We start from the raw sequence: 22,484 nt of genomic DNA, 5'->3' as shown, positions 1-22,484 counted from the left end.
CCGTATAATCATATCTAGAGATATAGACATGGGTATATCTATAGATATTTATCTCTTATGCAGAATGTCCTCCTTCAGTGCTAGAAGTCAAGGGCTAGCACATGCCTCCATATTTTAGCTTGCACCAGTTGACAGCTATGTACCATAAAGGAAATACAGTACCTGGACAATGGAAGGCAAGAACAGGAAGACAAGTTGCTACTGATGGCTCTGACTGTCAGTAGCAGGCAGTATTTTAGCAGGTGCCTGGAAAACCCATGAAGATCACTTAGCATGCATTGTATAATCATAAATACTTCTTGCAGGCACTGCGTGTGAAGGCACAGCCAAAAAAGACAACAGCAAAGACAAGCTGAGATACAAAGGCATGAATTCAACTGCACCTTAGACAAAAATCGTGACTATGCCTCAAAAAGCAGAAACTGACACAACCTGATATTAAAGACTAAGGTGCACCATCTTCTTTCAAGACCACAAAGGCAAAACACAGCGGTGCAAGTCAGCTTTGCTTAAGCAGTTCTCAGATTTTAAAAAGCAGCACAGTCAGGGTATGTCACTAGACTTGCTTGTCACAGACTATTAAATAGAAGCAGATGAACACAGCAGTTGCAATCAGCATGTTTCAGGGCTTGCAAACGCTTTCCGCGAAAGTTCAGACTGTTACAAGAAGGAAGCCTGTGCGTTCCCTGTTCGGATGCTTGTCTGCTATGAGAAGCTGCCATGAGTGGATATATTCACAGCCCCACAGAATTCTTACATGAGTCCGTTTAAAGCGATGCCACCTTCCAACCACAGGCATTAGAGGAAAAATGTCGCCTTCCTTCTCACTGGCCTTGGAGACTGTCTAGTCCAAGCTCCATAGGAGCACTGAGCATAACATTTCGGCACCTGATTAAAGATGGATTTCGCCATGGCCAAGCCACAGAAGCTCCAGTGACCAAAAGAAATGGGCTTTGGCTTCTATTTTGCACATCACAAGGTACCTAAAGGCTCTGAAGATAAGGCTAAACATTATGCCTGACGTCCAATTAAACTACCATTTCAGATATCAGAATTAATCTGAATAAAAAGCTATGGTTTATAAGCAGCACAGCACATCTAAGGCACATGTATGCATGCAAGCCACCATCACTGCATTAAGACTTTGCTGATTTGTCCTTAAGAAGCAATGGTTGCTAGTACAGAACAAACATACAGGCTTCTTTTCAGCACTAATCCTCCTCCCCAATACTGAAAATACTATATACTGCTGACAGCATAATGTGCAACATATATAGCTTGATTGGAAAGCATGGGGCAGAACTTTAAAAAATGTACAGGATTCCGTTTAGAACTCCAAAGTTCAACAAATGCCCTATTTTAGGGTGAAAACAATTATAAATCTGATAATGATGCACAGCATCCATGAGTGATTTTTCCTTAATTTTGAAATAGTGTCATTAACTACGACATATATTGTAGGTTTACATTTCTAACGAGAAATAACAGAATTGAATAGTTTTTTTTCCTATCACAAGTGATAACCAGTGTTTGATATCTTCTATTTTTCTTCCAAGAAATATCAGTCTATCAACAGTTTTAAAATAAAATGTTTTCTGTAACAATAGAACTTTAAATAAAAATATGATTTTGATTCAGATACTTTTGAGAAGACATGGATACTTTTCCAAGATCTTCTGACAAAGTAATTATTAAAACAGAGACCAGATGAGGCCTTAAAAAGACAATATACTATATTTCAGACAAGATTGCACCTCAGTTTTTCAAATAATATCATAATTGCAACATTACTTCATCATTTCTTCTTTTAACATGCTGACAATTTCCAGCTAGCCCACATGTGAACTTTTTTCTTATTTTTTTTTGAATTCTAGCTTAAAGGAATAAAAGTCAGTAATTTATTCAGCACATACTGTATATGTCTTTTCACCTCCAATTGACTATTGATCATTAATAAGTTAAAAAAGAAATCCTCTCTGACTATAATCATTATCCTCATGAGGGATAAATGATTCTTCAGAGCTTAAGTGTTTCTAGTTCTATTAAAAAATATACCATGGTATGATTTCTTAATGTGTTGCTACTTTCGCAATTGGACCCTATGCAGTTATGCCTTCAAACTCTTCCTTCTGTTCCACAAGGTGGTTCCGTGAGCTTTAGGACCTCTGATTGAAGACAAACTGATATAAAAACCCCAAATGGAGTTGTCTTCTGTTTAATCTGCCTCCCCCATTGTATGTCAGGGGTCTGGTAGATCCGATGTATCCACTATGACTTTAATAAAAATAGTATCATCTTTAATATACGTTCCATTCTCTAGAACAGTTTGAGCCACAAAGACTGGACAGCCAGATGCAATGTTCATTTCTCCAGTTGGCTTCTTGAAACTGCTGCTGTTTGGATCTGGCTTGAAGGCATCTCCTAAGTGGCGTCGAGACGGTCCCTGATCCATTAGCATAAGAGTCACTTTCTGTTTAAACGGCCAAGGAAGCAATGCATCATATTCTCCACGCATGATGACAAAAAACAGTGACAAGTGCGTCCCTTTTCCCATGCCATCTCCATTAAGGTAAACTCTGGCACACATCTTGTAGCCAAAGTATCCAGTATAAAAGGGCTGGCTGTACAAGGACAGAGTCTTCCCCATGACTGCCTCTTGCTTCCGACGTTTATAATCTCGAATTTTCCAAATTAATACTCCATTGTAACTGGCAGTTTCTAAAACTTGGAATCGGAGGTCCATGTCAGCCAGCCGAATATCGTGAACACTCAGCATCTGATCATGTCTGCTCAGCTGGGTTTCTAGCAGGCCTATTAGGAAATGGGAAGGATAGTGTGAGAAAAGTGCTTTTTCTAAAGATTGTTAAAAAAAATACCAGTCACTAATGCTGCTTTGGAAAACATCATCTTCCCCAAGAACCAGACCACATTTGGTCACTTTCAAAACTATTTTCATTGCTTATAGTTTGCCAACTGGTAATTAGGTTAACTGGGATTTTTTTTACAAACATGTATGTCAATCACACACACAGTACAAATTTCAAATATCCAAGTCATCCAAAATAAATGTTGTTCTGATCATCAAGCAATATAACCACAGAGGCTTCCAGTTTTTGAGAAAAGGGTTAATAGCATTATCTGCAGATTATCATCATCAGTGCAGGCCTTAGAAGGGATCTGAGATCCTACATAATCACTCTGAAATTCAGAAGCACCACTGGTTACTCAAAGAGATGCTGTATCTCATCTAAAGTTGATCATAACAGAACAGAAAATTCAAGCTAAGTATTATTCTGCATTATGTGATCATGTACTTAGTTTGGAGGGGGTTTTGTTCTGAATGTCTCCTTTCTCTTGTGTGAAAGGTAATACATTACTCTTTGCATACTGGCAATGTTGGCCAACATGCAATACAAAGAAGCAGATACACTTGTAAGGCAGGTTTATCTTATATAATTTTATTTAAATGTTAAGTTCCTTGGTCTGATTGTTTGAACTCTTAAATTTGATCTACACTATCTTGATAAATTCCAGTTTTCACTTTGTTCAGCAAGCACTCAAACAGATCTCACAGTATTCTTCAGATGAAATATTCCCCTCTGTAATAGATATCAAAACAGGTGGTTTCAGGTGGATAACCACATCATTAACAAAGGGATAACACACTCAGTTTCCTATTCAAGAATCAGAAGGATTAGCATTATCGATGCTTCCATAGGAAAAATCACAATGGAAGTGACATTCAAGGGATATCATCTTTCCTTTGACAGAACTGCTGTGTAGTATTTCAGTCCGTTGTGCTTACACTTACTTGTATTTCGAGCTCCTTGCCCTGCAGTTTTATCAACGCTTTCCAGCTCAGTCACTCTGTTCTGGAGGGATTCTACACTGCTCTTCATGCTGTCAGCCTCCTCCCAGTTCTGTCGGAAGGGGCGGATTTCTTTGTCCAGTTCTTTCAGTTTCTCTGCTTGACTGTCTATCACTCGCTTTATGAAACAATAAGTTAGAGTCAAAAGAAAAAAAAAATCAAAATAACAAAAAGACAAATTATGCGAGTTAAACAAGGATTATATATTGATAACAAGATTTATTTCAAATATAAACAGGTTTCGCTAAGGTCAAAATATTTTAATAGCACAAAGCCTTTAAAATTCAAAAGAATAAGGATGGAATTAAAAACAGGGAATTTAAGAAATTTATGCAAACACTCCTGCAGAACTATACTCCTCTATTACATGGCCTTGGAGAAGTCTCTGGACATCTCAGCTTTCATCAGTTGCAAAACAAAGCTTTAACTTAACTAAAAGCATTGCTAAGCCCAAGTATTTATAAAATACTTGGGAAATAATATTAGAGCACTGGCAGAATAATCAATACAATTATTAAAAATAATTGGTAATGTGCTCTTGCCTAAAGAAAAAAAACACAAACTTTGAATGTAAGAACAATACTCTAAATATCTCTGTATTGGTATTATGAGCTGGTATTTGTTGGATTTCATTTGAGAGTACTTAAGCAACATAGTATGGGCACAGCAATAACTTACCACGGTGTGAATCAAGTGGTTGCCCATGTGCATGTGTTTATCAAGGGGTAAAAGCAAAATAACTTACCCCTTAGGAAACATGTTAGCACTCTTACACTCCACATGGAGCAGGAGTATGAACATGTGTAGATACAACCGCATTAGTAGCAGGCTGCAAGTTCACATAGTAACTTGAGCTTTAATAACAGCTTTGTGTGCCCATATCCTTAGGAGCAGAAGTCCTAAAAGTGTAAGTAGAACTAGTACGTCTGACCCCTTAAGTACTTTTAAAATTCCCACCCTTGCTTCCTAAATTGAATAGGCCATGCATCTTGAAGGTGCTTGCTGGATTTTGGAAAGCCATGAAATATTACATTCAAGAAATATGGAAAACCTACTATTCCCTGAAAGAGGGATATTGCAAGCACCTCAGTACCTTATAAACATAAAGAAGAACACATTCCCCAGTCTACTTCAAACTTGATGCAAGAAATACATATTATTTTATATTGTCACAGCTAAGTTGGACTAGCAGGAATTTTAGCCAGAACCCCATATTCAGTTGTGAAGTTCAAAAGATAACAGAAATATTAGAGACAAGAAACTACTTTTGCTACCAGCTACAGTTAAATTCCAAATCTAACTTTATAGTTTACGTACAGTATCATATAGTGCACACAAATGTAAAAACGATTTTTCACTTCTTAAAAAAAAGTAGCTCTTGAGTATAAAACAAGAAAATACAAAGTTATTTTGCACTTGCTTTCTGGTTAGGCATGTGGATTCAGTGTTCCCCACTGATGGGGAAAACCCTTCTGGCTCATGCAACCTTCACTTCCCCTTTTAGACATTTGCTTTCAATCACGTGGTTTCAGTTATACTGAAAGTCTAATGATTAATTGAAGGCTGTCAATTTGACAAGCCAACTAGCAAAATCATCATGTTCTAGGAGGGTTTTATTTTGTTGTATCTCAAAACTACTACCTGAAATAGCTAATTTCAAAATTAGCTATTTACTTTTATGTTGGTGCTTTAAAACAAGCTTTTATGTATTTTATATATACATACATACATACATACATATATATATATATATATATATATATATATATATATAAATTGCAATATTATGACTTTGTGAAGGAAAGCTGTATACTGAATCTCAAATACATGGGCTGTGGTCACAGACATACTATTCATCAGCTACCAACACATTCATACCCTCTTCTCTTGGATTGATGGTAATCACAAAACAAAATAGAGGACCATTGTTAGCTATACATATAAAATGAAACATACCATGGAGTGGCCTGAATCAACATTGTAAGAGCAAAGCCACAAGATTTTGCCAGCAGTTTACAGTTAACATACAAAAATAAATGTAAGGTGTGCCAAAATCTGATCTTTCCCTTCTACTCTTGGCAAACAAACTCTCCAAGGCAGGAACAATAACATTGTTATGGGTTTGCACAGTGCCTCATACAGAGAAGCTCTAATTTCTAATTGGGACCTCTTGGCCCTAACACAGTATCAAACACAATAAATAAATACATTTTTAGATGAATCAGGAAAGTGGCAAAGATGCAAAAGAACTGTAAGCTATTTTTCTTCCGGGAGAAAGTTTTCTGAGAGTTGTTACTAGGGGCCAACTCCTCTCCACCAACCTGTAGGCAATATCCTACCCTCTGTATGCACATAACCTATTTTGGTTTTTAGCTTGTTGTCAGCAAGTATGTAATATTTTATCTCCTATAACTCTTCATGATAATTCAAGAGATACACAATCATCAGAAATAGATCTATATTCCACTTTTGAAAAGCACTAGGATTTCTATCTTTTTACCCAACAGGGATCCAGAGGAGTCTCATGCTGGGAGATACTGACGTACTTAATCTGAATTTAATGCAGCAGTGGAGAATTTCACTCTAATTATGCCATTAGAAAGCACACAGATGTCTCACACTGTACTCATAAATTTTCAAGTAGATATCAATTTTCTGCATGGACCTTCTATTCCAGCAGCTGACCTCTCCATATCATTAATCCACAGAGTTATGTGTCTGGTAAGCCATTCAGGGTTCTTCTGGATGTTGATTTTCATCTATTTTTTGGTTTTTTTTTTAAATAAACTATTTCCAGAATTTTAGCACTGTTATTAACAAAAGAACTTAGCAAATTTCATAACGAATTAAAGAAAGCTATATTTGCAGTTATCCATCTTTTAGATGTTCATAGGAGACCTTTCCATTGCAACTGACATAGCAAAACTGAAAAGCAAAAGAAAGGAATTAAAGGTACTACTTGACTGGAGAAATGAATTGTGCATCCTCCTTCTGTGAAGGAATTTATTATCTATCTAATCATTTTATATTCATAAAGTCATTGCTTCTTTTGTCTGAAGTATTACATGTCCACACACAGCTTATGACTTGGCTTGCTAGAATACTTCCATGTACTCATAAGAGAGACTGGACACTGGCTGTGAAAGTTCCTTTCCACAAGACAGCAATCGAGAAAATATCACATGCCCTCTTGGTAAAGCTGGTGGAAATGAGACAGAAAAAGCAGTAACACTTTCCTTGGAGTCTAGCATATACAAAATTAACTTGATCTCAAGGCTGAGGTTCCTGCCAGTGCCCAGACACCTTTGATGCTTTTACACTAGTTGCACTGAAATATCTCACAGTGCAGATGATGCCAATTGCGCTCAATGAAACAGTTGTTCCCAAGCCAAAGAAGGCTGCATGACAACTATTATTGAAACTGTATTGGAAATTACCGGCATGCATAGGACTTGAGACTAAGCAAATAATACCTGTAGGTCTACACTGGAAGTATCTATGGCTCTGGCATAGCCATGGCTGCTCAACACAGTCTGGAAAAATAAATGTTTCACAAGAAGTAACTAATTCCTTTAATTCCTAGTGGGCAACAGAAGGAGGCTAATCAAATTGCCCCAGGAAAAACAAATTGAGGTGTATCTCCAGAATGCCCTTAACCTAACTGAACCAGGGAGTTCCAGTAAGCAGAAGGAATCAGGTTGAAAGAGCTCTAAAACACAGTTCGGCTTAAAATAACTGAACTAAAATAGCTGGTGAGAAGCAGTAAAGAGGAGGAGAAAGAGAAAACAAAACAAAAACCCCAAATACCCTCTCTACTACTTGTTACAACCAAAATGCCACCTGTTGGAATCTGCCAACCATTTTTTTATTTTTTCTTCCTGAACACAAACCATTTGAAAACTTATTCTGGTAACACTCTTACAGCTTGGGCAAATCAGAAACATTGCAATTGGCTGCCAAGACAATCATGAAAAACTTTGCTCTACTTTTCTCCATTTCCTTTCTCATTGCAGATTATTGAGAGAGGATGTGTAAAAAGCCACTCTTACAAATTAACTTACCTCCTGGAAGATTCAATCAGCAATACCAATAATTACAAGATTTACCTTCTCAGTGTCAGAATGCAATATTATAAGCATTCAGCTATACCCTAAATGATCATCAGACCAAATAACAATGACTAAGGAGTGTTAGACTGGTTACTATGTGGACAGAAGATGGCAGGAACTAAGTGCAGCCTGCAAACTTGCAGGTTTCCTTATAAACCAACATTGAGGGTCTCATGGCTCTGAGCTCTTGCATATGCCACCCTCTGAATTCCAGCCATATGCTAGTTTGGCTACTTAAATCTTTCTAAAGTATCAAAATTTTTTGTTTACTATTAAGTAAACAAGATACTTTTATTTACCTTCCTTTAAGGTGGATGCTAAAGGAGATATCTGGTATTCTAGCAGTAGACATGCTATAATGATGTGTAAATGATGCCTTCACAATAGTTTGCCAAATGTCTCCTGAGGTTTACCTAATTGTGGTTAATATCATCTAAGATAACACAAATTCCCAGCATCCACATTCCAAGTTAGCTCTGAATGCAAAGGAAACTATTTCACCTTGGGCTAAGCACTGTGCTAGAGCATTCACAGGACTTTTGATTTGACGCTGGCTTGTGGCCAGGCAATTCAGAGCACAAAATGAAACTCAGACCTACTGGCAAAAGAATATATATAGATACATTTTCCTCAGAAGGCTCAAAAACAAGAAACAAGGATTTTAAAAAGTATGTTCAAATACATTGCACTGGGTTTAGATTAATTCCACACCAGTCTTTTCACCCATGATTAATGTTTTTTAATATACTAGCAAGTAGAAAAGAAATATACAATAAATATATAACAGTTTTAAGGGGCCTAATATTTTCCTCCAATTTGGCAGTAGTTCAAGGAAACTTTTTTTCTTAAAACAAGAGGAAAAAAATAATGATGATGATTCTTCAGGTGATATTTGTAATTTTGCTTTTAATTTTTTCCCCTTTTAAACAAATCTTCTTGTTTTAACATGGGATAGAAAACTGCAATGTTTCAGCAAAGTATTTTACTCCAACAAACATGGCAAACCAGCTACTGACCAGAAGAAAAAAAATTTCAGAATACCTTTGTAACAAGGTAGACTCTCCCCCCTTAGAACACCTCACTTCAAAAGTGTAAAGGCATAGAAAAGAAGCTACTACCATTTCTGCTTTAATGGGGAGATTCTAAATTTCTTACCTGTAAATGAAGTATTTTAGATTCATTATTCCGCAGCATTTCCTTCTGTCTTTCAATTTCTATTTCAAAGCTACAAATCTGATTATGTAAAGTTTGTATACTCTTGTTCTTTTCCAAACTTTCATTCTGGAGCAAGGCCACCTGGAAAAAATTCTACAATTACTCCTGCCAATGTTTATTAAAAATACCTACAACTTCAATATTTTTAAACTATCTTACATACACAATTGAGATGAGATCCTAGTAAAATCTATCTCCAAGTCTTGTTAGGGAAAAGAAAAAAAAAAAAAAAAAGGCTTCTGATGCTAGTTTTCCACTTCCACAGAGTGATATTGGCACAATTTAGGCTAATAAAGGAGTAGATGGGATACACAAACCGCAATAGAACTTACATCTAAGCATAATCTTTCCTTTATCTGGTCTGCTATTTAATGGTTTGGTTTCCTGGTTTCAGTTTACTAATTTAGGACTGGCTTGGTGTTTGGAGGAAACAACCCATTTAGTTCTAGACTCGTTTTAAGAACCCAATCCCTGCACAGACAGCAATGCCAGAGAACAGCTGAAAAGCTAGCCAAGAGAAAAACAATCTTCCCCACCTACTCCAATCTATTCTTATCTATAGCAAGTTTAAATAAACATGGCATCTGCATGGGATTGGCTTGGCTTCACAGAATGCAATGGTGATGAAAACTACCGAGATGAGGTAGTTCAGAAGGGATCCATGCATCTGAAGGAAAACCCAACGGTGCCTCCTAGTAGAAAACGACTAAAGAACTAGATATGCAGACTGCACATTATAGTCTCTCTCTGTATAGACATTTTATGAATCTATTCATTAGTGACTCATTCTGATTTTAAAACATGAGCATTGTTACAAGAATATCATATATTATATCTCCTTGGAGATGAAAGTAATACAGTAAATATTCTCTGTCACTGCAGATACACCCCATTTTGTGCTGTGTTCGTTAATGTGGTTGGGGGGGAGGAGTTCTGTGCTTTTTTTTTTTTTTAATTAATCTCATTTTCCTCAGGCAAAATTATTCAGCTGCAGAACTGTAAAAAATAAGACACAAACATCCAACCCAAAATGACATTTTGATGTGGCCTGACTGATTAGATCCAAAGTTAGATCCTTAGATGGATAAGAAGCAGCACTACTTTTGATCCAATAAAACACTTTGAAAACATTTCACATTAAGATTAATTATTTGGTCGCTTCACATCCCAAAAGAATCTAACCCATCTCAACACAGTTGCTATAGTTTGAGGTCAAGTAATTTTTACCTCCAATGTGGATACCCCTGTGGTAGTCCACTACCTTAGCTGTCCTCTACTCTGACATAGCTCTATTACTTATATGTCACTGCATTCCTACACTCAAGAAGCTATCCTGCTATATGTATATATAAATAAATAAATAAATAAATATAAAAAAAACAGAAAACAATTTTGTTCCCCATACTAGTCCAAACTGGACAAAAAAGGATTGCCAAAGGCCTGCAGATATTCAGCATGTTCATTGGACAGCAGCCCAAAAACATAGAGAGAGACCATTCTTCATATTATATGTGTATATATAATTTTCAATATAGTCTAGCATGTGTGTGTATGTGTATATATATACACACACACACACACACGTATTAGTTGCTCATTTTATACATGAAAAACTAGGAGAAGAGGCTCACAGAAATGAGCCAAAGCTAATTTTGCCAGTACACAGAGAGAAACAACCCTGATGCTGAAGGAATATATGCCTAGATACTGGAGATGATTTTCAGGAACAAGTAGAAATTTAAACTAGTACTCTGCCTCCCACACATTTCAGATCTGCTGGGTAGCTGCTTTAATTTTGTATCCTCCTTTTCCTTAATGAATCAGAGTTATTTAGTTAATTGTGATCTTTACATTCCTCTTCTCTCATTGTTTCCTCCCCAGGTCTCCTAATCATAAGGCAGTTGCGCTTTGTGTCACTAGCATTACATTTCCATTTTTGTACAAGTTACAATATGTGGGCCTGTCTTGTACTGAGATTTTCCACACAGTTTTACAGAACACAAGAGAAATAGTATTATGTCCTGCAGTCCTTAATCATACAGAACTGCCATTGCTAACTCAGTAATTGTAGTTCAGTGGCAATTTGTGAATAAGAAATCTTTAACATTAAATAAATATAGTTTCCTAATTGTATTTGGCATAAGCCTTTGCATTTGAGTTAATTTTAAGCTAAAAAACAGCATAAAAGAAACAGCATCTATTTACAAACTGCATCATGAATCGGATTCCTTTACTCCCTTCTCATATCTGAAACACTAAGATAAATGTGTTCTTATTCAGCTGTTTTTCAAATCAAGCTATTGTGTACTGTTGCTTCATTGCTTACTAAAAGAGAATGAAAAACCCTTGTATGACACAAAGAATTGGATTAAAACAGACAAGCCCCATGTTTAAGTCATACATTAAAAGGCAAAAACATTTTATACCAGATCTCTTTAAGGATGGGACGAGGACACAAAATTAGGATCCAACATCACAAAATCTGTGTGAGTTCAGACTCCCAGAGTGAACAAAGCACCAAATTTTAATTCACCCCCCAGAAAGTTTTGATTCAAGGTTTTTAAGTCTGACCTCCTCTTAGTACTTTTTGTCAACAGTACCATTCAAATACAAAACTCCTAACTTAGCACAAGCTTTGCAGCTCCGAAGGCTTTCAGTTTGTGTACTCTGCAACGCTGTCAAAGAACACATTGACTGGCAGAAGGCAACTTCTCCTTTCCCCTCCATACAAATCAAGTTGAGTGTCTCTAATGAAATCTTGACCCCACCGAAACCAGTGACAAGACTTCCACTGACTAAAAATGGGGCCAGGATTTCAGCGATAATCATCAGCTAAGTCAACTTTGCACTATCTTCCTGCAGTGCATTGATTATTTTTTATCTGGAAGAAGAGAACAACAATGAAGTTACAAATCATTTTATTACCCTTCTCTAGCATAAAGTCACTGACATATGATATGTGGTTAGCTATTCTTGTAACTTGGCACTGTCCTGGGATTTCCAATGATTCAACTCTTTATTATGAATAGGAAGAAGTCTACGAAGCAGGAAGTGAAAAGAAAAAAAGGGGGGAGGGAGGCAAACAAACAACGATAAGCAATTACATCCTAAAAGAATGTTAAAAAAACCCTGAGCGTAATAAATGTAGCAAAGTGTTTATTCTCTTAGCTCTACAAAAGACACAAACACAGAACTGCTGAGCATTTTTAAATGATAAAGCACCTCCCAGGACATTGACAAAAGGCAGAAAATGATCTATACTAGAAGTCAAAGGGAACACATTTTTTTCCTAGTGATATAGTTTTAATCAAATTAATGAAAAAAGAACTAAGGATATGAATTTGTATGTGTTAAAACCAAAAACCCAAGAGTTCCTATATTATCACAGAGATTTAAGCACAAAAGGAAAACCGAAATATTGTTAGTGATAAAACTAAAACTTATACACATAGTAAAAACTGTATCTGAATAAAGCTACCCTAGACTTCTCCCAGGTTCCATAGACTGTCTCCTAATGGAGCTTCGGAAAAAAAAAAAAGCAGCAGTCTATGGACCAAGGTGCTTGGGACACCATCATATTTTGCCCTTCCTGTTAACTTCTGCTTTAAAACTATACTTCCGCGGCTGCAGGACCTTGCTGGAAATCCATGGGACACAGATCACTGTGGTGGACCAACAGGGAATATGCTTTCCAGACAGGACTTGCTAAACTCCGGCTAGTGATCTGCTGTGAGAGGACAGAAGTCACAAGCCATACGTACCCAATCATCACTGAGCTCACACTGTGATCTTTACTCTTACTGAATTGCCCGACTCACTCTAGAAAAACCTGAAGAGGCTCCTGACTTTTCTGCCTGCCTTTGTAGCATGGTTGTAGTGATTTTGTGGGCTATTCCCCTCCCTCCCCCCAGAAAAACTTAAAAGAATTATTTTAATGGCTATTTAGAACAATAAGCTCTTTCAAAAGATTTAAGTGATTTGTTCTGAAGCTTTATATTTAAATTTTAAGTCTTTCATTTTATTTGGAGAACAGGTTAAGTCATCTAAACTATTCACATGATTGTAGCTGTTACTGATGTGATCTCCAGCATCTCCCAAATCCCAAACATTTTCTAAAAACCAGGAGTGCCAAGGAAGCACTGCAACATGAATTTCACTCCAGTCCAGCAATAAAGCAGAAATCAGCATGCCTAAGAATTACAGTATGTATAATTTAATCAATCTTTGCAGGTCATTAAGTTTGGAGAGCAATAATGAAAGTAAATAAACAACTGGTTTATTACATGGCATTCCTAATAATCTTATCTCCAGAAAAATACTGAGGTAACAAAAATACAGGTCATAGCACTGCCAAAGTTTCCTGAACCCTTTCTTTCATAAAAAGGCAGCTTGGAGAGGAAATTTAATATAAGACAGTTTATCTGTGTAAACAGACTATTTTAATTATTAAGTTACCAATCAGGATAATTGAATATGGAGTTGTGAAGCCAAGTTTCTCACAGCATTTATTATAATAAAGGTACAGTTATGCTAAGTGACTTGATTACTTTTGGATCCTACTGGTGCTTTAGCTGTACTGTTGAACAGCTGTTAGACAAAAAAAAAATCGCTTCTTCCAGTACTTTGATATGATTTAAAGAAATCAATGAAAATTAGAAGTGAGTAGAAGATATACCTTATTTTCTAGAGCATTGCTCCACTCTTTCAATAAGTTAACATGCTGCACTGCTGAGCTGGCTTCATGTGCTTTAATTTGTTGGTTTGTTCCCTGTGACAACAAAGAATTTATACATTTTAGCCAATTCCACTTCTTTTAAACCTACAAAGAAAGAGTATATCAAGACATCGAACCAACACTACATATTTTGGTTCACGGATGCATGTTGGAGAAATGTAGAGAGAAGGCAAATCTACTTGGGAATTTACAGAAGTCAGGAATACATTTAATACAGCAAGTGTTTTATTCAACTGCCATATATCTCCATCCAATGCACTCAATATATCAGAGATGACATACAATTCATTTTGTAAATCTGTTAATCTATTTTAGAGTCTTCTGGGTAGCTTTGCACTAAATAAATTACAATAAAACTCTTGAGTCAAAAAAAAAAAAAAACACCCTAAAATGTCCAATTCCCCAAATCATAATTTAAACTTGTGTTGTGATTCATAAACAGCTTCATAAGCACTAAATTTCCCCTCAGTTGAGTATTAAAGAAAAATATTCAAGATAAATTTATCATCACTGGAAACTGCCAGCTTTATAAACTACTTGGAGAGATATTACAATGACTAGTTTGTCATCCTAAAATGTTACCATGATTGCTCTGTGATATTCTGATATGCTGCCTCTGCACAACTTATAAATGCTGTTACAAATAACCACTATATAAAGAGTTCACAGAACACACATAGATCATATACAGAGTACATAAGATGCAGACCATATCAGTTTATTTGTATTGTGTTGCATTACACCTTCTTCAGTAAGTGTTTTGCAATGCAGTGTACATTAGCTTCAATGACAGAAATGCTGCAAAGCAACTGAAAGGATTTCAATGATCATCAAGGTATGTACTCTATATAAAATACTAAAAATATATATGTGGATATATATACATATATGCACACATATACATACATAAAATGAATGGCAATACATAAGACATAACAGTGGGCAGGGTTATAGTATTGATCAGTTCTACCACTAAGAGCATTACTGTACTGTCAATATTTAAAGGGATGAATGCTCGTTGTTTAAGAAACTGGAAATACCTGCAGGAAGTAGTTTATTGAGAAGTGTTGCTGCTTATAGTTCTTCTCTCTTTAAGTTATCATGGCCTTTCAAATGAATGACACTATCTGATAAACTCCATTTTTTCCTGTCAGCAGTTTCTGAAATTTCCTGAATAATCCCTTCATTATATAAGCATCAGAATTCCCTAAGATATAGGTATCGGAAGTAGAATGTTGTAAGAGAATGGAATAATACTCCTGAAATTAAACTCCAGGGCTTGGCTTTATTTTATTTTTTAAAACACCGCAGTGATTGCCAGGATTAAAATCTACAATTTTGATAAGTTTGGTGTTATGCTTTTATTACACAACTATGTGCACACAGACATATGAATGCACATAAAAATACATGTTTTAAGTGGGTCAACCTATGTTTAATCTTAATAAAAATATTAAGACACACAAACAAGAGAAAATATAAACATATTTAGCTCAAGAAAATAAATACTTTCATAGCAACAACTGAAATTATTAAACTATTTTCTGAAGAAGTGACTTTCCTCTTATTCTAAGTAAAAGAAGTTCTTTGCATATATCATCTTCCTATTTCAACAAGATACACCTAATAATTGAACTCCCAAAGCATTGCAGGAATGTGTGGGCCTTTTATATTGTCTATTTTTGAAGTGCAAAAACAAACATGTGCTGCATAATCACTTGTGAACTGGATAACTTTTTCTTAACCAAGGCTAGAGAAGTCCAGAACTTTCATGTCAAAGCGTTAAGTTTTATTTGCAGATTTTCATCAATTGGGAAGTATAATTGTTATATACTGACCTGAAAAGTGCAGCCATAACGCTTAAAACTACAGGTACTTGGGGCATTAATACATTCTGACAAATGTGCATTCAACTGCAATAGGAAAAAAATGTGAGTTTTGGCAAAAGACGTTTGCATGATAATGCTCAAAACATAAAGGGCACAGGTTACCAGATCTGTATTGTGTGTGCCATTTGCAGAACATACAATACACGTGTGTATATTTTCTCCAATCTGACCTAAAGTGCAAATACTATATATACACATATGTAAACCACACGCACATGCCAATACAGTATACAGTGTGATACATTTAATATACAGTGAAACTTCTACTAAAGACTATTTCAATAGGCAACCCAATTAAAAAAAGCGAACAAAAAGAACACACTCTACAATTATCTGCATGATTTCATTCGACTTCAATGAATGACTAATCTTTTCTCAACGAGTGATTTTTACTGGTCTTCTGGATAAGTCTTTCAAGATCAGTTTCACTGTAGTAAAGTACATCTTTTCCAATCCTTAGTTCATGAGAAACCAATTTTTCAAAAACAAAACATGCAATTCTCAGTGCCAAAATTTAACGGTTAAACTACACAAAGACTGTGTGAAACAGTTTTATAATAGGTACAGTTGAATCATTTTTAAAAATGCAGTACACAGGATTAAAACCGATTAGTAAAATGCCTGCATTTTTCACAGACTGAGATTCATTCCATTATTTTGGATTATTATGAGCACAGAACACTTTTCATTTAAATTAACCAATTCACAGAAGCATGTACATATATACAGACAGCAGCCATTGCAGCACAGAAGGCAGCAGCTAGATGCAAACTGCCTAAAAGTTAGAGCAAAGAGCCATTTTTAGAAAAGGGAGCGTAAGAACAAGATCTGCAATTTGTATTTCCCACAAAGCAGACCGGAGCTAGGGGCTAGCTCCTCAGCTGGCATCATTCTTTTGGGTTTCAAGATCTCATTTGAAATTCCCCCACAAAAAGCCCCATGCAACTTAGTTCATCCACCTCCAAGAGAAGAAGGGGTGAACCAATTCTGCTTTGAACCTGTAGCTCTAGTACAGACAGGACAGTCTTTAAAATCTGATACTGAGATGCATAAATCACTTATCTCTGATATACACCTATTATATTCTAAACACTATCTGTAGAAATTTGTACTATGTCTCAAAAGAAACACACGGCTCCGAAAAAAAAGACCAAATAAGAAAGAGACGTGGTGTAACAGGCTTTACTAGAATGCCACTTCTTCAATTTCTCAAAACTAAAAGTCTACCAACGAGTTATGAATTAAAAATGAAAAATTGCCTTTTATTCTACAACAAGATATTCACTTTTTACACATTACAGAATTTTCTCAAACTGTTAGGCAGGCATTTTCCCATTTTCTGTAGTAGAGTAGTTGTACCTAACCATGCAGCTGAGTAATACATACATTTTCACAGTATCAGAAAAAAAATAAACAACATACAACAACAGATGAGGTAGGTAGGGCAAGATGATGATTAAGTTCTAATTCTACCAATGGTTTCAGAACCCAATTCCAGCTATATGTGAACAAGTTATAAATTGCATGACACACTGACCCAGGCTTTAATGGGATAATTCTTATCAGCACTCAGATATACCTCGCCTCAAAACAGTGCTAAGGTCAAGATTTAAGAATAAGCTTAAGTGCTCCAGGACCAGGGTCTAACCTCAGAAGCAAGCACTGATAGAATTGGCCCAAATAGCTAGTACAGGTATATATACACACTTTGTCTCTCAGTATCTATCATATATTTTAGATTTCACTGTCCCAGGGGAAAAGACTACCTCTGTGTTTGGCAGGTGCCTTATGCACCCTAGTCACATGATTATTAATTCCTAAATGTAACTGAAGAAATAAAAAGAATCCAAATCGAGAAGTAAGTATCAGTGAAAAGAAAAAAAGTTCATCCTCATGTCTGAAACATAACTTTCCTTAAATGAGGCTTACAAAGAGTGCTGAAGACATAAATAAGCTCTTTCCCATCTTATTTTTAGGAAAAAAATATGCACATTGACTTTGACAGATGCTACTTACATCTGCTTATATACAAGAACATGGATCTGTTTGAACAAGGCAGGGTTTTTCCATCTGGTCAAAATATTAATGGAAGTTTCTATACAATAGAGAAATCATCACTGCTTGTTGCATCTGGCTGTAGGAATGCCATATTCACATAATCCTGTATCTTACATTAATACTCCAAGTGTCACTTCTTTTATTTTTTTCCCCAAAATTTGATAGATTTAATGGCACTTTAAAGTTTTGCATGGACCAATTCTACATATTATCTACTCATTTATATGATTTTTCTAGTCTTTATTTCTTGTCAACGTGCACTGAATTTTATTTCTCTCATTCTATTTCAGTACAAGCCAGCTACTGCTACCCCAAGAGGCTGCTCTACTGTGCTGAACAGATGCTTCAGACTAAGGGGGGGTGGGTATTAGAAATGAAAGCAGGAAAGACATGCGCTATTCTTGGACAAGCCAAGTGTAATAAAGACAGAAAATTAAGAGATTAATTTTTGCAAGATAATTTTCCAAGAAATCATTAAAAATATTTGAGTGTTATCACACTTAACTGTGTGGTAGAAAAAGCTTTTCTTTAGATCTCACATTTTAAAAAGTAAATGGCTTCTGGCAAAATTCTTGCGAGATCTTACTAAAAAAATTCTAAACTATTAACTGTTTTTCAGCACAACATCGGACACAACTTCTTACCTCGCTCCTCATGAGTGTTTTAACACTACATTTATGAGGACATGAAACCATTACACATGGGCAGTCTGCATCTTCGTGTTTCTACAGAGGAAAAAGCAAACAAACCACAAATCAACTCTTAATCTGAAATTAATGAGAACTTACCTGGAAAGAAAAGCATCCTACAATAATAAAAAAAAGTACAAAAGATTTTTGGCAATGTTAATCCCTATTGTGCAAAGTGTCACAGAACTGCAATTGCTCAAACAGTTTATGCTTTTAATATATGGGTCTGTATTCTGAAACAAAAATAAGGTTTTTCTTGTATTTTCCCATGCAGAATAAATGTACTTGTTTTCACTTAGAGCAATGCAACAACAATAATAGTGTTCTTCCCTAGGATTACCATAAAAATGGGCACCTTAAAGAGAGAGCAGACCCTTTGCAGATGTCCTTTTAGTAAGAGTATACAGTGCATGGGAAAGCTCTTCAGAAGCATGTGTTGCATGCTCAGAGAACCTTGCCTCCCTATGTGCAGATATTCCCTTTCTGTTTTTTTTTCCTAATTTTGACTCCCACACACCTGAATGAATCTCATTGCTATACATCCAAAGTTCAAAGAGATGTCGAAATTTATCATGCCGCAGGGTAGGCCTGTTGATCTGAACCTAGCTGATGACAGCATAGCAGTCAAACCAAATCACCATAGGGAATGAAGAAAAAAAGGTCCAATCAAAATGAATGTACATTTCTTTTCTGTTTTTCTCATCAAAATGAAAAATCTGGAAAAAAAATTTTTCGGTTTGTGTCAATTGAAATGTTCTATTCAACCTGAAACAAAGTGTTTCATTTCTGGTAGTTAAGAAAAGAAGGAGACAAAGGGTTAGGTGTGTAAGACTGCTAGAAAGGAAGAACAGGTAGCAGTAATGCCCAGTAACAATGTCTTTTTTGACACAAAACCAAGACATAAAGGAGATCCAAGCTCTGAAATGTGAGAGGCCTTGCCTCAAATCTGACATGAATATGGGATTATTTGAAAATGTGTACCTCCACATTTCCAAAAAATTCATCATCAGAAATACTGTTGTGATGTAAGTCTGCCCTGCACTCCCTCCTACTCACACTAGTTCCTGGGTGTAACACACGTGGACAGTCACAGAGACAGAAAGCAAGAAAGCTCAAGTTGCTCCTTAGCCTGGTAGTTGGGACAGCCTCCTAACAGGGAGGAGGGAGCTAGATTCAGCCCTCCCCACCAGGAGATGGCTACTCAAACAAGAGCGATGCTAACACAACAGACTGACAATACCTCTCCCCAGAATAAGCCCTATCATGGTGACCAGGGTACTCTCCCAATAAATGACAGATATAGGACCATTTCTGTTCAGACATACCAAGAAACTGAACCTGGAACCTTTCCCTACTCTGAACATACATGTAATTGGGTTAAAAAGACAACATGTGCTACCAGCAGCATTGGGAGCCTACTATCCTACAAACCTGTTTAGCAAATAAAAAAAAAAAGTCATTTTATTCTAACATTCATCCCATAATTGTAACTTTCTCTTTTCTCTAATCTGTACAAATTATCTGGCAAGGGCTATGAAATACTTGTTGAAAGTTCACTCATAGTTCCTGATAAAAAGGCAACATGCAATTTATTTATGGCCCTCTCTCCAGTTCTCCTCCTCACTCCAAATTCCAAAGCACACCAATGAAATCAAGGGGAACCTTTTCCAATGACTTCAGGGTATACCAAATTAACCTTATTCCAGGAATCTTATTCCTTTTCTTACTGACCAGTTAAATTCACATGTCGCCAAGCATACAAAAACAAAAGCCCAGTGCTACCTATAACTCAGGTGATGCCACATGCAGAGCATCTGGCACAGATGATAGGCAAGCAGGATATTAATATGGCTCCCCAGAGTCACAGTGCCACATTAGGAACATGGCTGGTTCCAGAGCAGTGGCAAGGAAGCAAGGTGACAATGTCTCACATCTGCCTTGGGGGCTGTCCTGGCCTGTGAACAGCTCAGTTGTCTTTCAGCCCACGTAGCAGAGTCCAGCCTGCCTTGGCAAGGTCTGCCTAGGACCACCTTTCTGTGGCCAGGGCTGTAGTGAAGAGCCTGGGCTCTAAGTAATGCTGCCCTTCCAGGTCTGCACCATAATCAGTTTTATAGGAAAAGCACTTTTAAGTCTTGTGGATTATCCACAGAGGAACAGAACAATTCAGAAACATTTCAGGCTATTATTTCTGTTTCAACAATGCAGCAGCTTTGTCTGCCAGAAATTACAGGATGAAGAAGGTAGCCTTATAATAAAATACATACGTATATACATATATATGTATGGGTCAAATAAAAGAAAAGCAATTGACAAGTTAACTCACCTAGTGACAGTGCAGGCAAGACTAATGCAACCTCAAAAAAGGCAAACTAACGTTGCTAACTAAAGAGTGTCTTCAACAACGGGGATTTCCTACCCCCCAGGTCATGGGATTCTATGAAGACATGAACCATATGCGCTCCGGTAAAATTATTTTTGTTTTCATTTGCATACCTTTTTTCTTGGTATGCTCCCTCTATCACCATTTTCAGTTCAAGTCACTGAGGCCTGCTTCAGTTGTTCATACATTAAAAAAAAGTTAGGCTGCAGAAGCTAGAGATGAACTCAAGCTCTGGGTGAGAAAATTGAACTGAAAAGTCAAAAGAAGCCCTTCATTTGATTGTATAGTCTCATTAAGCTTCTAATTTTCATTACTAAAGTACAATTAGGTAACATTTTATCAGGCCACAACACAAAGCCATCAGCATTTATATAATCACATCTAGTCAATAAAAACATTAACAGCAGTACCAGGCAATTGCTGATCTTCTAATTGTGGCTGCTTTTGCATCCATAAAGCAATATGGAAGCAAAACTGTCTTTTTTTCTATGTATTGAAACATATAAACCAATGACCATATTAGAACATTTAACATTCCTTGAAAATGTTGTGATTTACAAATGTAGCCTCATTTAGAACATCAAAAAAAGGTGAATAGTGGTACCAACTTTAATACAAGCAAAATAGTGACATCTCAATATAAAACTGCATTTAAACAAAGCTCTTTGGAAAAGTAAGTGCTATCGCCTCTGACAGCAACTCAAAATTCTGCTGCTGAAGATTCTGGAAAAGAACAAATACTCTTTTCTGCACTTCACAGTAATATGCCATTCTTGTTACCAACAAGAGTACCTAAAATATAAATCACTAAGAATTAAAACAACTGATAGACTAAAAGTTGTCTCAGCTCGTGTGTATCTTGAAAGCTACTGGTAGTTCAAAGATTTCATAAAAGCACATTTATTTAAGAAAAATGTTAAATCCATCGACACTTGATTAAAGAGAGATTTCTTAAACTAAAACAGAGTTCTGTGCTCTTCAAAAAGGTTAGGATGATTTCAGACTCTTGAAACTTTAGTGCATTGCGACTGCACTGCCACTGCCAGCATAAAAAAATATGTATATATGACTACAAGCAGCTTGTGAGTGTATCGGTTAGATATGAAAAATCTAGCTGTACAGTAAGACTCATCTAATACTCATTGACTTTGTCCATTAAGACTCTAGGCATTCTTGAATATCATTCTTTGTCTAATGTAATTTCTAATCTAAACAAAATTCTGGGAGAACAGCATCCATAACCTATCTACATAAACATTCTGATACAGAGGTAAAGATGAAACTGTGAGAATAAACATAGCGTAAACTTAATCTCTGCCTATTTTCACATTTCAGCCACCTTAGGCTAGATAACACACAATTATCAAAGCACCACACACTGCAAGTGTTTCACTCCTAAGTGAAAGACAGATGTACATCAGAACTTGGAAAGATTCCCTCTATGCCTTTTCATAATGACACCTCTCTGCAAGGAGTGCTTCTCATCATTTTGAGACTTCACCTAACAACAATAGCAAAAAGTACAAATGAAAATAAAGTTT

At 36.3% G+C, this 22,484-nt stretch overlaps 1 protein-coding gene across 4 annotated transcripts in view; it reads right to left on the bottom strand.

Annotated features, from left to right (window-relative positions):
- Window positions 1–1,720: 1,720 nt before the first annotated feature.
- The window catches only part of TRAF3 (TNF receptor associated factor 3), a 63,116-nt gene continuing 42,352 nt past the window's right edge, over window positions 1,721–22,484 (bottom strand). The window contains exons 6-11 of one of the 4 annotated variants that reach the window (XM_013940779.2): window positions 18,519–18,599; window positions 15,766–15,840; window positions 13,868–13,960; window positions 9,133–9,273; window positions 3,812–3,986; window positions 1,721–2,811 (exon numbers count right to left, since the gene is read on the bottom strand). In XM_013940779.2, coding sequence (XP_013796233.1) covers window positions 2,240–2,811; window positions 3,812–3,986; window positions 9,133–9,273; window positions 13,868–13,960; window positions 15,766–15,840; window positions 18,519–18,599 — 1,137 coding nt within the window. In that variant the 3' untranslated portion in view covers window positions 1,721–2,239. The remainder of the gene's footprint in view (window positions 2,812–3,811; window positions 3,987–9,132; window positions 9,274–13,867; window positions 13,961–15,765; window positions 15,841–18,518; window positions 18,600–22,484) is intronic. The other 3 variants (XM_067295008.1, XM_067295007.1, XM_013940778.2) reach the window with 3 other exon arrangements.

The sequence above is a fragment of the Apteryx mantelli genome, chromosome 4 (assembly GCF_036417845.1).
Source record: "Apteryx mantelli isolate bAptMan1 chromosome 4, bAptMan1.hap1, whole genome shotgun sequence".
In the NCBI taxonomy this organism is placed as follows: domain Eukaryota; kingdom Metazoa; phylum Chordata; class Aves; order Apterygiformes; family Apterygidae; genus Apteryx; species Apteryx mantelli.
Note: the sequence above shows the minus strand (reverse complement) of the source record. Positions and strands in the feature narration are given on the sequence as shown.